This window comes from Pseudochaenichthys georgianus, chromosome 2 (assembly GCF_902827115.2).
Source record: "Pseudochaenichthys georgianus chromosome 2, fPseGeo1.2, whole genome shotgun sequence".
Lineage (NCBI taxonomy): Eukaryota > Metazoa > Chordata > Actinopteri > Perciformes > Channichthyidae > Pseudochaenichthys > Pseudochaenichthys georgianus.
Genome location: NC_047504.1, coordinates 7893140 through 7909888, shown reverse-complemented (window position 1 = coordinate 7909888; position 16749 = coordinate 7893140). Strand labels below are relative to the sequence as shown.

The 16749-nt window shown below is 43.5% G+C and overlaps 1 protein-coding gene across 1 annotated transcript in view; it reads left to right on the top strand.

Annotated features, from left to right (window-relative positions):
• LOC117459876 (interleukin-1 receptor accessory protein-like 1-B) overlaps positions 1-16749 on the top strand; it is a 222183-nt gene that overhangs the window by 188753 nt on the left and 16681 nt on the right. Inside the window, exons 8-11 of the mRNA XM_034101040.2 lie at positions 839-984; positions 4005-4151; positions 9593-9763; positions 12493-12537. Coding sequence (XP_033956931.1) covers positions 839-984; positions 4005-4151; positions 9593-9763; positions 12493-12537 — 509 coding nt within the window. The remainder of the gene's footprint in view (positions 1-838; positions 985-4004; positions 4152-9592; positions 9764-12492; positions 12538-16749) is intronic.

The following is a 16749-nucleotide window of genomic DNA, read 5'->3' as shown; positions in this document are numbered from 1 at the left end:
TAGTATGCTAATGTTAAGGTTCATATTAGTATTTTGGGCCTCTACTGTGAAATGTTTATACATTTACATGACCCCAGACTGTTAATTGGAAACGTGCTTAGTTTGTGTAAAAGCGATGTCTTGACTTTTTGACATCCCCTGCATGGCTCGTTAGCATTGTCAGCGTTTTCGCATTGAAGCTAGTTGTTTCCTTTTGCTTCTTTAAATGAATGAAGACACTGATAATGAAGGTAGGCTGTTAAAAAAATAAATGTTGTCCACACAACACCATGCCAAGTGTCCAGTGGAGACAAATAAGCATCGAAGTGTCCCAGTGTTGTTTTTAGGACTCTCTGTGAAGAAAGCAGTCTTTGTCATGTGTTGTTGTTGTTGTCGAAGTGTATATTACTGGCTCAATTCTATGCAACAAAAGCATCTAAAGAGATTTTTCCTTTTCCTAACCCTTGTGGCAAAATGTTTTGTGATAGCTCTGCGCTGTAGTGCATCATGACAGTCACACTATTGTCCCCGAACATGTCACAACCGGTAAACATCAAGAGCCTCAGCGAGACGACAAAGGACTCGCTGAGGAGAAATCTGTCATGACTTCTATTGCCGGCTCCTTGTCAGTCACGGTCCGTCACCTCCTACCTTATGGTTCGTTGATAAAGTAAATGTAACCCCTGCAAAGTAGAGCAAAGTATAGGTTTCATGGCGATAAATAGGGCCACACGTGCTCTTTATTAAGCATACTTTGAGCGAGTAGGCACACAAAGGGGGGTAATGTTACGGTTAATGCAAGTGCTAGTGTTCGACATGCAACCAGTCCCTTTTCCTGTGCTCCTTCTCGCCCCTGCAGGACTATCCGGGAGCACCTAGGGGAGCAGGAAGTTTCCATCTCTCTGACAATCGAGTCTGTGGAGGAGAGCGACCTGGGCAACTACTCGTGCTACGTGGAGAACGGCAACGGGCGACGACAGGCCAACATCCAGCTCTCTAAGATAGGTGAGGCAAGCAAACAACAGTAAACAATGTGAAATAAAGAAATGCAAGCATTAATCTAGCAGATGCCTTGAGGTTTAATAATGGCGTGTTACAGCTTTGGTGGAATATATCATTCAATACCACCAGCTTTCGCTGAGTATAAAGAAGAACAACTAGCGGGACTAGGGGAATTGACCAGTTGGTTCTCGCCTGAGGGAGGAAAGAAATGGGACAGTACTGTAGAGCAGAAAGCCCATTCATCTGCCTCGGCCTGAGGAAGCATTAGATTGAAGAGAAATCGCTTTCGGAGAGCCTTCAGTGTTATGATGTTTGGCTGTCTGGTAATGACCTCCCCTCTCTCTCTCACACACACACACACACCCTCCTTTGATCGCGAAGCTCTCACTCAGACTTGTTCTCATCTTTCATCACTGACTACTGTTGCCTTCCCCCCTCCTCCTTGTCTTTTAATTCAAGCAAACATTTCTGAGTTTTTCCTCTGATGACGCTTCACTGAGGATGACTGTTTGAAAGTTGAGTCCGTGGTGATTTGAAATACAGACGTGCACTCTCCAAAGTGGTTATATAAGTGAGTTTCTTTAGGGAGGCTGGGGGGGCCTCTGCAGCCTTAAAGTTGCCAGTGAGTGTTGAACACATTTACATAAGATATGTTTCCTCTCTTTTAAGCTTGCAGCTTTGGATCCTGCTTTGATGGCAACCGAGTTCCCTCCATTTGCTTTATTAAAGGGGTTTATGCCGCACAGTCAAATCTCAGAATAAACCAGAGAAGATTAGGCTGGTCCTCGCATGATTGCTGGTCGACGAGAAATCGACCGGTTCCCGTTTTGCCACATTCACGGTGTACTTTTTGTGGGGAAAATGCACCAAAGTTTTCCCCGCTTGTCTCAACGACACTCCCAATGAATTTGATCGGCTCAGTCCGGCATCAAGCAGAATATGTCCTCACTTGTATGTAAAGCGAGCACGGAGATGCGTGTTGTACTTGTTGTTCAACTTCTACCAGTCAAAAAGTCGTCTTTGCCAACTTTCTCCCTTCATTTTCACATCCTCGGGTACATTTTGTATCTCACATCAGCAGCAGCAACATGGATTAGCAGGCCGCTGCCTTTTCTATATGACACCTAGTACCTCGATTCCTGCCGTTCTCACTGCTGCTTTTCTCTCTTTTGTTTTACAATTCGACTGCCACTTTGCCTTTTCATCTCTCTCCCTAGCGGCACAGACAGAGATGCAGTAATAGAGGCAGGGGGGGAAAGGGTGATGAATCGCACGATGCCATGTGGCTCCATCAAATCAAGCCTTCTTGTCGTCAGGAGCTAATTTGTCTTAATCCGTCCCACTGCAGCTCCGCTACAATATGGATGCCGGGCAGAGAAGAATTGGCCTCTTTCTCTGTAATGTCTGCTGCTGGAGGAACAGCTGGCTCATTACACTGTCCAGATATCTGAGGAGAGGAGCAGTGCTCAGTGAGGGGGGGGGCATGAAGAGGGGGAGAAGGGATAGAAAGTGAGACAAGACGAGGAAGCCAGGGTATTCTGCACAGTTTGTTTGCGTAGTACATAAGTTTGCCTGAAGGTCGTGGCCCAGACAGGCGTGATGAAGCAGCGCGGGCCTCGCTCGTTAGCTCTCCAGGACATCATCCTTCATCATGGGACCTGTCAGCCTGATGGCCGCCGCACTGAGATGGGCATTGCGCACTGCATCGAGGTTAAACGTGCGCCGGTGATGGATGGCGATGCACGCTAAGTCCTCTCCGGCCATGTTTGTGTGTGTGCGCGATCCCTGCCTTTTTACTGTTGTCCATTAGTCACCCAACGAAGGCTGACCACCCGGCTTTTGTGAGGTGTCGCCGGGAGGAAATGTGGAACTGCGAAAAGATGGAGTGACATCCGACAGAAAATGAAAAAAAGCCTTTAGAAAGAGACAGAATGAAAAGACAAATCAAACGACTCGGTTTTCAAGGCGAGCCGTTGCACCATGGAGTCCATTGTGTATCACCCTCCTGAATAACCCTTCTGTGGGGATATTTAGTTAGTGTGACGCTGACAAATCAACAGTGAAGTCCAGTACTTCCATGAGTACCCACTCATGCTTTTCATGAGTTTTGCGTCGGACTGCAGCAATGACGGATGGCGGGGCGAGCGGAGCGCTTCCATCTGTCGATGAAGGCGCTTTTCCTCTCAACGCACACACGTGTAACCAATCTTCATAAGCGTGGCCGTCAGATCTGTCATGTGCTATTGCTTTGTACCCGCTGCCTCAATTTGATTTTTCTTTTGTTATTATGCGATCAAGCCAGTGAGTGTTGAATACATTTACATAAGATATATTAGGTGACAGGAATAGAAAGGGTTGTACTTTCATTACGGTTAGAGTTATGTGTCATGTGGATATAATCAAGACATAAGGAGAATTTAAACAAAATGGAAGGGTAGAGATCAAAAGCGAACACAGAAGGAGATGCTTTTTCATCCAAACCTGGACCTAGAAACACACATTATTTTTCAGATAGCTAGGGACATTTTCTCATCCATGTTGACTGCATCATGCATAATTTAAGTATAAGAGTATTTATCTTGCTGAAGTTATGAGAGAAATACAAAATGACCTTGCAACTTTCTGACATTTCGCAGTTTCTAAGAAGGGAATAAATAAAGTCCCACAGCATCTAAAACGCATTACAATGATGAATGTGACTGTTAAAGTATAATCTTTTGAACTATTCAAACAAACTGCACTGCTTTTAAGTGTAATCATTTAAAGCAAATGTGTTTTACTTGCTTTTCTGTCATTTCGCAAACATTCTCATACTGCCTATGCTGCAGCTCTGATTGGTTATTCAGCTCTGGCCAATAGAAGCGCGGGTTTTCCATAGTGACGTTCTGGAATAAAACAAAACATTCCAATGGTGGAGTGAACTTTAGTGGTTTAATGGTAAAAACCTATTTAACTATAACTGGCTGCTGGTTTTCTTGGTTTTAATTAAAGTTATTAAAATGTCTCCCTCTCACTGTGTTTAGCGGAGCTGATGTACACGATGGAGCTGGCCGGCGGGCTGGGAGCCATCCTGATGCTGCTCATCTGTCTGGTGACGCTGTACAAGTGCTACCGGATCGAGCTCATGCTCTTCTACAGGAACCACTTTGGCAGCGAGGATATAGATGGAGGTAAGATGCGCAAGACATCATTTACTTTGCGCCGTTATATAATAAATCCTCCCATAATCTGTCAGTGTTTCCTGTTTTGGTGGGGGGTCTCTAAAGCGCCTTCCTCTGCTGTGAAAGCGTCCTTTCTCTCCTCTGTAGAATTAAATCCCTAACCTGAGCGCTATCAGTGCTGCTCTGCACATATTTATTTTTACTCAAAGATCCACCTGGGCTATTTTCCATATCTTGATGTGGCACTATTCTTATGCAAATAGGCACCTGTTTTATCGGTCTAAATGCCGCCTAAAAAGATCCTCCCATCGTTACATACACAGAAATGTTGTCGTCAATTTCAAGGTGTCTTTTCAGCCCACTGAGCAAAATCTAAATCTTTATGCAAAAACATTCTGTAAACTGTCTCCTAATCAGCAGCAAAACGACTCCCGGGTCTTTGATGTGTTTCTCCATGTCTTCATCCTCGTGAAAAACGAATCACTAGTCAGCCGTGCTGTTTCCTGACATCACAATGCATGACTTCTGGGTAATGGAGTTCAGGTTTTCAAACAGTTCCCTCTCGCTGCTTTGCTGGGCCTCAACAGGCAGAGCTGCCGAGTTCAGGCTATGAGAGGGGAAAGCAGCCTTGATCACTAAACACTGAGGATGCTGCAGCTGCAGGTGATTTCGGGGTACATACAAGAATTTATACTTCTTTCAGTGAATAACCAGCCTAACACACAGGCAGACTAAATGATGTGAGACATTCCAGTTTGCAATATTTGCTGTACATGATATTTCAATTGGTTTATTGCTTTATATATATATATATATATGTGTGTGTGTTTCTTAAGGGCTGTCAATGTAACCCTTAACACGTTGGACAACTCCACAAGCAACCCACTTCCAATAGGCCAGTGGTGTAAAAAAAGCACTTAAGGCACATAATCGTGAGTTGCTGTTATGGAAATGTAAGAAGAAACATGAAGTTAAGAGTTAGCTTGTGTCTGCATGCAAACACGAGTAAAGGGATCATATATCCTGCTGAAGGAAATCCAAACATAGTCCCTGTGCCAGAGTAAAAACATTAACTCTGAGCCCCATCAGCAACCGTGAAACAAAAACCAAACTCTGATTGGTCCTGGTGGATGAGTCTTGGCTGGAGAATGCATCAAACTGAGACAAGGAGCACGTTTTAATTTGATTCCCCCGTAATGAGTCTCTCAAGTACCAGCGCTGGCAATGAATTCAGGGGGAATGAGATTAGGCTGGAGAGGCTGGAGTGGAAAGAGAGACAGCGAGAGAGTTATGAGTGTTTAAAGGTAAAAAGTATTGTGCTCCTCTCCGTATACAGCCCAGCTCTCTCTCTCTTAACCGCCATCAGACATTTCAATGAAAGTCAATACCTCGGGCGGGTGCCGGCCGCGGGAAAGACGAGCTCTGCCGTAATGGATGGCCCAAGGCAGCTTTGTTGAAAAGGGGAAGACAAAATGTAGGGCCTTGAACCTAATGCCAAACAGCAATTGTCTCCTTTAATTGCGCCACCCCGAGTGAGTGCTTGGAGAGAGAAACTGATTTTCCAATTTGTTCTCCAGTATAAGGGGATCAGGTTCAATAAGACACAGCACGCTGCCTCCGGGGGTCTCGGGAGAGCCCCGGATACTTTCCTCCACGCCGCGGTCGATTAGATCACTGCTACCGCCGCACGGCCACCATTCACAAGCTGCCACCTGAACCTCTCATGTCTGAGTTTCAGCGCAAAGATAAAGCCGGCTTGGGGAGTTGACGTGTGTAACAGGATTATGTGATCTGGATACATAAAAAGTAACTGTATTCCTGTGATTACAGATGCATACCAAAATAACTGGAATATACTGTTACATTTCTAAAATACTAGCAGAGCTCTATTGTGAGCCTGTACGTTCCGCAGGCTAATACTTTATTGCCTGAATTTGCTTTAGGGTTTTTAGTTTTTTTTCACTGAGAACAAGCTGCATGTAAGATTTAAAACACATAATATGTTCATGATTAAAGCCCAGTGTCGGCAACACAGAGATTGTACCCAAAATGCATCTCACACACTGCCAAGAAGTGCTTCCCCCTATTCGGCCACCTGCGAAGAGAACTAATTGCCTCGCCTCCCTCCTGCCAGATGTAAAACTGTAAGCTTTACGTAACAAAAGGGGGGACTGGTCAGCCTATTTGTCAGCACGGGCTAATATTAGTTTAAAGAGCGCTCAGTTGTCACATTGTGTGGGTTGTCAGTGGAATCAATAATAGGCTTCACGATCACAAGCAGATGAGCTGTCACGGAGGATGGGAACTCATCAGCACCCTGCCATAAATATGAATGTCAGTGTTGTCAGCACGGCGTGGAGTTATGAGCCTCCGCCTGTGTTCGGTGTAGTTTGGAGTTACCAAGCAGTAATAGTTTACACATCCCGCACACAGCAGCGACTGTAATGAATCCCGGGACATTTGCATATTAACGACGCAGAGGTAAACATCACAGAGTAGTAGGGATGTAACGATACCAAAAAATCACAGTACGATATTTATCGCGATATTGAAAAATAAAGAAAAAGAATGTGAATTTTTTTTTTTTACTTGAATTATTTTCTCTATCTGATTTGTACAGCATTTTATAGGATAGTAGTATTTTAAAGCGTCAACAATATAATAACCCTGCAATAGAATAAATCAAGTTTCACTTTAGTTTTTCAAGTAACTCAACTCTAACTCACTCACTCGGCGTCATCAAGGTTATCTTTTAGGAATATGAGCATTTCCAGGTAGAAGCTGGGATGTTCGGGCGTTTACAAAATCCCCTGCTGTGGAAACAACTCTCTTGCTGATATACTGATGTTGGGGACAGAGAGATATGCTTTAGCCATGGGTGCCAGCAGTGTGTCAAACTGTGCATTGTCTCTCCACCACTTCAAAAACAATACAGTTGTTGCCAAGAAGGTGAGGCTTATTGACGGGGCGAGATATAAACATACTGTTGGTACTTGTCAATGTCTCTAGGTATACATGTAGCCCTGTAAATACGATGTCCTTTTGTGTTATCTGTTGTTTTCTGTTCATGTTGTAACCTACTTGCTGCCATGTTGGACAGGTCTCCCTTGAAAAAGAGATTGATGATCTCAATGGGACCGCCTGGTTAAATAAAGGTTTAAAAAAAAAAAATTATTAAAGAAAATATATATTCGATATATCGTTACATCCCTACAGAGTGGCATTGAACCTGAGAAAAGAGCAGAATATGTGATCTTTAATTCATTTCAAAATAAATACAGGAAATGATTCTGAAAACCAGGAATCTTCTCTTTTTTTCTGAATAAAGAATGAATTGATAATGGACATTATCATTAGCCGCAGCCCTACGACCTCAGGTAGCTGTTTATTAGTCATGGAAAACAGAACAGCATATTTAGAAATACCCAGCGTCTCATTAGCAGTCCTCCTCACGTGCCTTTCTACTCCAGTGTTGCATTCAAATCTCCTCTCCATTCGATGCAATGGAGCCCAGATCACGCCTCCGACTCTCTTGGCACTCTCCACCGCGGGTTCAAGAGTTCACCATCTAACTGTGGGCTCGCCCCTCCGAGTGTCCGTCCCTCTGCGGTCGATATGTGAGACGGAAGAGTGTGTCAGAGGTGTGCTGCGCCTTCAGATACACCTCAGCGGTCTCCTGTGAGGAGTGACTCCTCAAGGTGCTCCTGCAGGGGTCATCCCGCCTTCCAGACTCCCCTCGAGTGAATCAGCTCACTGAAATAGCCCCTGGTCTGCCTACACAGCTACCACAGCTACCAGAGATTTACTGTATGTCACAAAGAGGCAGCATAAACCCAACGGTTAGTTATACTAAGTGATTATGAGGTTACAGTTCAATTACTCTTACATCCCTAATGTTGTAAAAAAGGAATTGCATGTTATAAAAAGGAGTTTGATTCATTACAAAGCGTTGTGTCAGAGGGAAACATATCTAGAGGTGAGCAGATCTTGACAGAAGATATTAACTAAGAGATAATGTGCATTAATTAAAAAGGAATAACGACATTACTGAAACTGCGGCCACAGCAACGTAACTTCAAATGACCGCAGCACTGATCGAGGTTCCGTCCATGTCTGTCCACCTTTTCTTTTCCACTAACCAGTGTTTAGAAACTGCCAGAGCCCATACCGTGTTCCCGTCAGTGTTCACTTCCTGTCTGTCTTCTGGAACATCCAAATTGACCAATTAGAATCGAGCATTTAACCAAGCCGTGTAACAGAAAAAAAGAAGATGGATGCCACATTCTTCCTCTTGAACCCAGCTGCTCGTCTCCTCTCCCATCCTCCACCTCCACTTCCCCTCCTCCATCCTCTCTGCCCTTCTTCTTGACGGGTTAAACATCTCCTCCCATCTCTTGCGCTGCAGGTGTGGTCTAAAGCACAGTCATAATGAAGACAGGAACTCGCTGATCCAACGACTGCTCGTGTCTCTAATGAGTTTACCTCAAAGGGCTGTGTTCCCATCGCGCCTCAAAGTGTTCCAAATTCTGAATTCCCTCTCCTTTCGTGGCACAGATATGGCTTCTGTAGTGAATAAAGAAACACAGAGAATCTTATATTTTTGTATGCATACCGTAGCTCAGAATCAGAAAGGGGACTGTGCATACGAAATAAGAAGTGGGAACACAATTACCTTTATTTGTTTATCCGGTTTCATGTAAACCATTTGTTTATTTATGTTCTTGACTCAGCTTGAGGCAGAAAAGCACTTCTCTATATTGTGCTACCCAGTTGTATCCGTCTACAGGTTACTGACTAAGAGACTGAGACTCTGTAATTGACAAAATGTTCAGTTTGCTTTGAGCACACAATTGGAGTTGTTGCATGAGCTGTTATCTCCTTCCTGTAAGGCAGAGGCTCCTGGGTATCCGCACCCCCCTGACTCATTGTACTGAAGTGCTGCAGCTTAAATCCCTCCCTCACTTCTCACTTTCCGCTCGGCCCTCTCAAAGCCGTCATCAATCAGAGCTTTCATGTGGGTGATGGAGCCACGCCACGCGCAGCCACCGTTGGGCATTGGGCTCAGCCTGGAGCCTAATTTGTTTTGCCTGCAGTGGGCAAAGTAGCCATCAAGGTAACATTATTCGTCAGTGGGGACGGAGCTGTAATGAAAAGCACTCGGATGGGCAGAAGTGCCAAGAGGTCAGTGTAATGTCTCAATGAAGTCTCCCACTGAATGAATAGCTCCCTTCGCACCCGTATGGAAATAGATTACGAGCATCTGGAGGGAACAGCAGCGGAAAGACTTTGTGACCAAAGCAGGAAGCATAACATTTAATTGGAGCAAAGTGGTGTAAGGAGCTTCTTAATGCACATGTTGTTTGATTCTGGGTTATAACGTGAATTAAAGAAAGACCTGCTGGTTTGACATTTCTCCTATCTCGGCGTCTGTCTCTCCTCTCTACCGGCAGATAACAAGGACTACGACGCTTACCTGTCCTACACCAAAGTGGACCCGGACCAGTGGAGCCAGGAGACCCGAGAGGAAGAGCGCTTTGCCCTGGAGATCCTCCCCGACGTGCTGGAGAAGCATTATGGGTATAAACTCTTCATTCCAGACAGGGACTTGATCCCCACAGGAAGTAAGCTCTCTCTCTCGCGGCGATGTCACGTTGTGTTTCGAATGTGTTGTCGCTTGCTCGTGTTGTCCGTGCCGTGGTGACATGCCTTGTTTTCTGTGATGCATTTGTGTTGTGGCGTAACTAGACCCTTTAAGAGCCATCGTCATTGTTTCCAATCATTATGAAATGGGCTTTTTTTTAACCAATGGCAGAAAAGGATGTAAAACAAAAGCAAGCATTATTATTTCATTTAAAGTAGCTTGTTAGCAATAAGATATACGCTAAATAAACATCATATTACAGCTTTTAAGGGGATACAGTCGCAATTAGGGCAGAACGGACATCTAATAAGCATGAGAAAAACATCCTAAGACACTATTTTAAGTGTTTTAGTCCTAAAATCAGTGATTTCCAACCAAAAGTACTGTTTACTTTAAAGATAGGAGGCACACAGACACCATATATTTTTAGCGGTGCACACACACTGCTATCTTGTTTAATTCTACATGGGCTTGATAGTATTTCAACTTCTTTCACTGGAATTGAGCTGGATGAAAATGCTTCACAGGTGTCAAATAAATTGGGTTTTTAAGGGTTTAAGGGTTGCCTAAGTTTATGTTATTGCACTTCTTTTGATTAGTTGAAAGAATGTAATGGTAGGGAATGTAACTGTTTTTATCGATGCCTTTAGTAGCCATTTCAATGTTTAACTTCCTAATTTCCATTTCGGTTATTTCATTCAACACGACTATTTATCCACGTTTGCAGTGAACTAAAGTAGGATAACAAAATACGAGGCAATGTTGAATATTGACATAATATCACTCAGTTCTGCCCGACTGCTGGTTTTAGTTGCATTACATTTGATATTCAGGTAATTGCAAAAGTACCACAGTAAAACACAGTGCCTCGTTTTATTTCCATATATTTTATATAGCAGGTACTTGAAGAATTAGTACTGTAGGATAACAAAGTACGAGGCAATGTTGAATATTGACATAACGACATCACTCAGTTCTGCCCTACGGCTGGTAGTACTAATTCTTCAAGTACCTGCTATATAAAATATATGGAAATAAAACGAGGCACTGTGGTGGCACTTTTGCAATTAGCTGAATATCAAATGTCATGCAAAATAAATAGAAGAGAAAATAAATATCAAAAGGATGTTTTTTACAGAACAAAGAAAATAAAAGGAAAACCTGTGTTTCAATAAGAATATTCAGGCAGTAGCCGAAACACAATGAAACACATGGGGGAGGGAATACACTTAACTTGTATGTATCCTTATTACGTAAGCCATTAGCCTCCATAGAAGCAAATGAACAAATGGGGAACATGGCGGGTGGTTTTGATGTAGTGAAACAACAATATATATATATTATATTCATCCGGGGAGGTACGTCTAACAAACAAAAGTGTTAGGAACCACTGCTCCAAACAGAGTTTCCACTTGTGGCCGTTTTAGGTTATCTTAATCGTGTTTCTGGGTGTTGGAAGTATCCCCGTGCTCTCTGCAGCGCCTCTGAAGAACCATCGCAGTTTAGAGCGGTCCGTTTTATAGTTCCTCCTCTACACATGCTGTGCAGGGAGGCCGTGTGTTAATAAACTGAGATGAAGACCCTCGGATCCTTTCAAAATAAAAGCCTGGTAAAAAGCATGGTCTTTTGAAAGGTGAGAGGGAGTTTTGAGGAATACAATTCATCTTAAGATATGTTGCTCACAGAAATTAAACACTGTGATGATGAAATGAAGATATTTTGATTGTACATATCAATAGAGGGTTCTACGGTGGCCGACAGGTGCAACTGCGTTACAACAAGTATCTACAGGCCATTACCTACACCATGTAAAGCCTGCCTGTAATGGGAGGCTTTACAAGCTGAATTAAATAGAGCTTATCAACATTATTATAACATTCCGCTCCACATAAAGCGTCCCTCTGCATGCTGCTGTGTGCTGGTGTCAGCTGCACCATCATGAGCTCTTGATGCATGGATATGAATGCATGTTTTGCCCCAGTATATCTCTAATGGAGCGCCTCACCCCGCCCCGTGCTTATCGTTGATTAACTCATCGCGCAATTTGATGAGTTTGATAATATCATTATGTTATTAGCCTCCATTTGAACACATGCATCTGCCTGCACATACCGCCATTACTAATTATGCTCCTCTCCAGTGTTGGCCCCGTGCCAACGTGGTACTCTGAATCCCTTGCTGTGGTTGTGTGCTCCATTTCGAGGGGGACTGTTGTAATATGGGAAAGATGGCATAAAAATGCAAGGATTTAAAAAGAGCCTCTGCCTTTTTTTTCTTCAGCTCGCTGGCTTAATGTGTCCGTGTATAAACATTTAGATCCCATCGGGAGTCTATTAGCATCTCAACAGTTGATATAATAAAGCATAAGCCACAGTTTGGCCATTTGGGGTTTCAACACGTGAGCTGTTGCCAAGCAGCGTGTTACTCCCCGGTATGCTGGATTATTTCACACTCAATGTTTTTTAGTATGGCAGCAAAATAATACCTGCCACCAAAGTAAAGTGTTTCCTATGCTTTTTTATGCTCCATATCCCATATTAAACTGGAATAAACTGGTCAGTGCGATTATTGTTGTGCAAAAAACACCAGTGCAGAAACACAGTTTATGCCAGAGCCGTGTCCCCACATTAGAAAAACTGTTATTTTATTTTTAAATGCTTTTTTTCTCCACAACTTCTGATCATACTTTGAATCCAAATCTATGTTTAGGTTTCACCAATGATCATTTCCAGGATGACACAAGACTACTTAGAGGTACTTATTATCCAGATGTTTAACGCTCGTGTCCACACACACCGATGCAGTATCTCTCACAAAATCACCCAAAGAAATCATCATATCTAAGTGTTTAAACATTGTTACTAGTGGTTAATGTTGGAATGAGGTGGTCGCTAATAGCTGTTATTACTGCAATAATACATACTGTTTTTTAAGCATTTACGACGCCATTAGTTACAACCTAAACATCCTGCATAAAGGGGGTACACTTTTAAATGTTCTTTACTCGCATTACGTTATTTACAGATTAGGCACATTGCTATATTCCATTTTTATTTTAATTGATGCGTGGGGTCAGTCCCAGAAAGAATATAATCAACATGTTTCCATGCTTTAATGTGCTGTAGCACCTCTGTTCACCCTCTGTCTGAAACCAGAGCCCAGTCTGCTCTGATTGGTTATTTGGACAGCTTTGTTGGGATTGGTCAGCCGCTCAGAGATGTCCCGCCCCTTAGCCTATCATTTAAATATATTGGAGCGCTAGCCAATAGAATTGCGAGTGTTACTCTGTCTATATGTTCCAGAAGAAAACAAAGCAGTGGACTGTAATTGTGAAGTACACATTATTGTTATCTTCTCACTCCTTGATTAGAAAAAGTGAAGCTCAGTTAATCCTGTCTACCTGCTGCTGAAGATGACTCTTTCCAAAAAAGGCATGTGTGTGTGCAGGCATTACCTGCACACACACACACACACACACACACTTCTCTTCTCCTCCCGACGCCCAAGACAACCCGGGGAAACACTTTATCACGGATATTATTACGCAGAGGGATTTGAACACCATACTGTAAATGTGTTTTAGTGAAGGTTCACACACTGTAGGCTGGCTTTCAGTGTTCTTTGTTTACTGTCATCTTATAGTAATCAACCCTCGTCCTCTTTTTGTCTATAATTCTCTGTTTAAATGCTAAGTTGTTTATTTTCGTAAAGTATATATTAAAGAGTCTATTTTATCTTCCTGTAATGTGACACTGACTCAGTGTTGCTGCAGATTTTCCTCAGATGTTTAATATAAATAACTTTAAGTTTCAATCAGTCTTGTAAAATACATTAAATGTTAATTGATTTAGTTCTTTGAAAATTTGATAAAAGAGTCGTTTCTCCAAATGTAAAATATTTCATCATATTTTCATCAAGCCTAAGCTCTCATGTACAATTAAAGCTCTGTAAACAAAGAGAGTAAACAAGATGCTTCTCATTTGTGCTGCTTTTAAGTGTTTCTCTGTGTTTCTGTGTGTGTGCTCAGCCTACATCGAGGATGTGGCGCGCTGTGTGGACCAGAGCAAGCGCCTCATCATCGTCATGACGCCCAGCTACGTGGTGCGGAGGGGGTGGAGTATCTTTGAGCTGGAGACGCGGCTGCGCAACATGCTGGTGACCGGCGAGATCAAGGTCATCCTGATCGAGTGCGCCGAGCTGCGCGGCATCATGAACTACCAGGAGGTGGAGGCCCTCAAACACACCATCAAGGTGCTGACGGTCATCAAGTGGCGCGGGCCGTCCAGCAACCAGCTCAACTCCAAGTTCTGGAAGCAGCTGCTCTACGAGATGCCCTTCAAGCAGATGGAGCCCCTGAGCATCTCCCACGAGCAGGTGCTGGACGTCAGCGAGCAGGGCCCCTTCGGCGAGCTGCAGACCGTCTCTGCCATCTCCATGGCGGCGGCCACCTCCACCGCCATGGCGACGGCACACCCGGACTTGCGCTCCAACTTCCACAACTCCTGCCACACCCAGATGAGGCAGAAACACTATTACCGTAGCTACGACTACGACATGGCGCCCGGCGGCACGCTCCCACCCATGTCCACGCTGGGCACCAGCACCGCCCAACGAAAAGGTTAACTGTAAGCAGCCTGACAGCGCTGCGAGGAGAGCTAGCGGCCGAGTCACTGACCTGGCATTTGGAGATGTCTCCATTAGCCATCGAGCACACTGTGTCCAGCTCTCAGCGCCGCGCTCTATTGTGAAGGACACCGGGCCAATTAGAGCCTGCAAGACTAAGGGGGGTGGCAGGTGGCGGCATTGGGTAGGTGGGATAATAAGGATGAGGAATAAAGTAAAAGTGTACCACATGCGGTGAGGAACCTTGCTTTCATATGATACTCACATGAGGTAACAAGCCAAGAGATCAAGAGTGTGGCCCTGAGCGTCTTTAAAAGTGTTCAAGTGCATCTTTTTGTTGCGTGATACCGCCTCCCCATCGATGTGTCTTTATTTATTTTATTTTTTGTTCCCATTTTTCATGTGCGCCGCTTCAAACCCACTCCCTGACATCCTTCCATGCGTTCTTAGCTTTGAAATGGAAATTAATCACGCGGGAGAATTCCCTAAAGAACCGCCTGTAATGCATGAAATGATGCTTTTGGCACCGTGTTTCAACATGGTTGGCAACAACACTTCATGGATCTCAGAGGCAAAGTCACAGCTGCAGTGTTCAGTCCCTGGTGCACGGCCATCCAGTGACCTTTTAAGTGTAGGATATCATTGTTTTCTAACTCAGATATGTCCAGCATTGCTTCCACTACCTATTAGCGTTGTACGTCTCACCAATGGGATGATGTAGTGTGTTTATAGGTTTGTGTGCATGTAAATGGTCTGCAAAGGCTAAACTCCCAGCCTTAATTGGACTCCTTTGCTTACTTCCAAACACTAGTGAGCAGTGATAGTTGTTTCCTGTGTCAGACTGGGTAGAAACTGGAACAAAAACTGTTGCTAATGCTAGCTAACTCCAAGCTATTGGGTGATCTGTCATTGTAAACAATTTTACATTTGAAGTCTGCTTTTAAGAGCTTGTGGTCTGATCTAATTCCGATGTACCTTAGGGGCAGGCAGCAGGAAAGAAACACTTTATGGAGCAACAGCCAGTCAAATAAAGCAAATCATGACAACTCGGCACAGTTCAAAAGTGCAGGTGTCCCATAAAGGCAGCTCGGAGAGATGTTACTGGATGATATAGAGATGATGGTATATCCTGTGAGAGCCGTTCAAAGAGGAATAAAAGGTTTCGGGCTAATGTGAGATGTTTGTTTGAAATAAATAATGAGGATGTAATATTAGGCCCCTCAGCCATTTCATAAACTCCAAGATGTTTTTCAAACGTCCCTGAGTGTGTACAGCATCCACTTCTCCATCCTGCTTTTTACACTATCCACAAAATATTTGCTTTCAACACCATCAATTGCTCGGACAAACAGTCCCCAGCCAGAATCCACGATGGAGTCTTTTTGTTAACGCAGATTGATTTGTACTTTTCTTTGCAAACAGCTACAGTGTTTCAGCTTGGTCTATGTTAAGTCACACATGGGTGCGGCCTCTTTAAAAAGCCATCAGTGTGGATCTATATCCTAACCTTGCACAGCCCTGTGTCCCTGCACGAGTGGCCACACAATGGAGAGGGATGAGTGTTAGAAAAAGCTCACAGGAATTATAATAAAAGACTCAATTAATTGTCCTGCTCGCATACAAGACGGGACTCTCCGGAAGCTTTCAAATAAATTCTTCATATTTTATTTTTTATAAAAGCAGCTCGTAAATGTAACATAATTACCTCTAATGGTTCCTCGTTGTTCATGGTCAATAAAATAAATGTCACTGCGGGAGCGAGGTTTTCTATGTGAGATACCAATTATTAGCACTTTGGAAGGCTAATGCGAGTTATTTCCATGCAGCAGTGGTTGTATTGTGATGTGTGTTATCTCCCCTGCACTTCACAATCTGCTTTGTTTAGTCTAACTATACATCAGCAGGAATTAGAGGAGTTTTGTTTTTCTTTTCAGATGCAGATGCACCCATACCTCTTTGCACTATTAGCCCCCATGCATCACTAAACAGGGCTTTGTGATGTTTGTAGCCATGGTGTTTGCATGCGTCTATCCACACAATAGCTTTAAGAGGACATAGTATGCTAATGTTAAGGTTCATATTAGTATTTTGGGCCTCTACTGTGAAATGTTTATACATTTACATGACCCCAGACTGTTAATTGGAAACGTGCTTAGTTTGTGTAAAAGCGATGTCTTGACTTTTTGACATCCCCTGCATGGCTCGTTAGCATTGTCAGCGTTTTCGCATTGAAGCTAGTTGTTTCCTTTTGCTTCTTTAAATGAATGAAGACACTGATAATGAAGGTAGGCTGTTAAAAAAATAAATGTTGTCCACACAACACCATGCCAAGTGTCCAGTGGA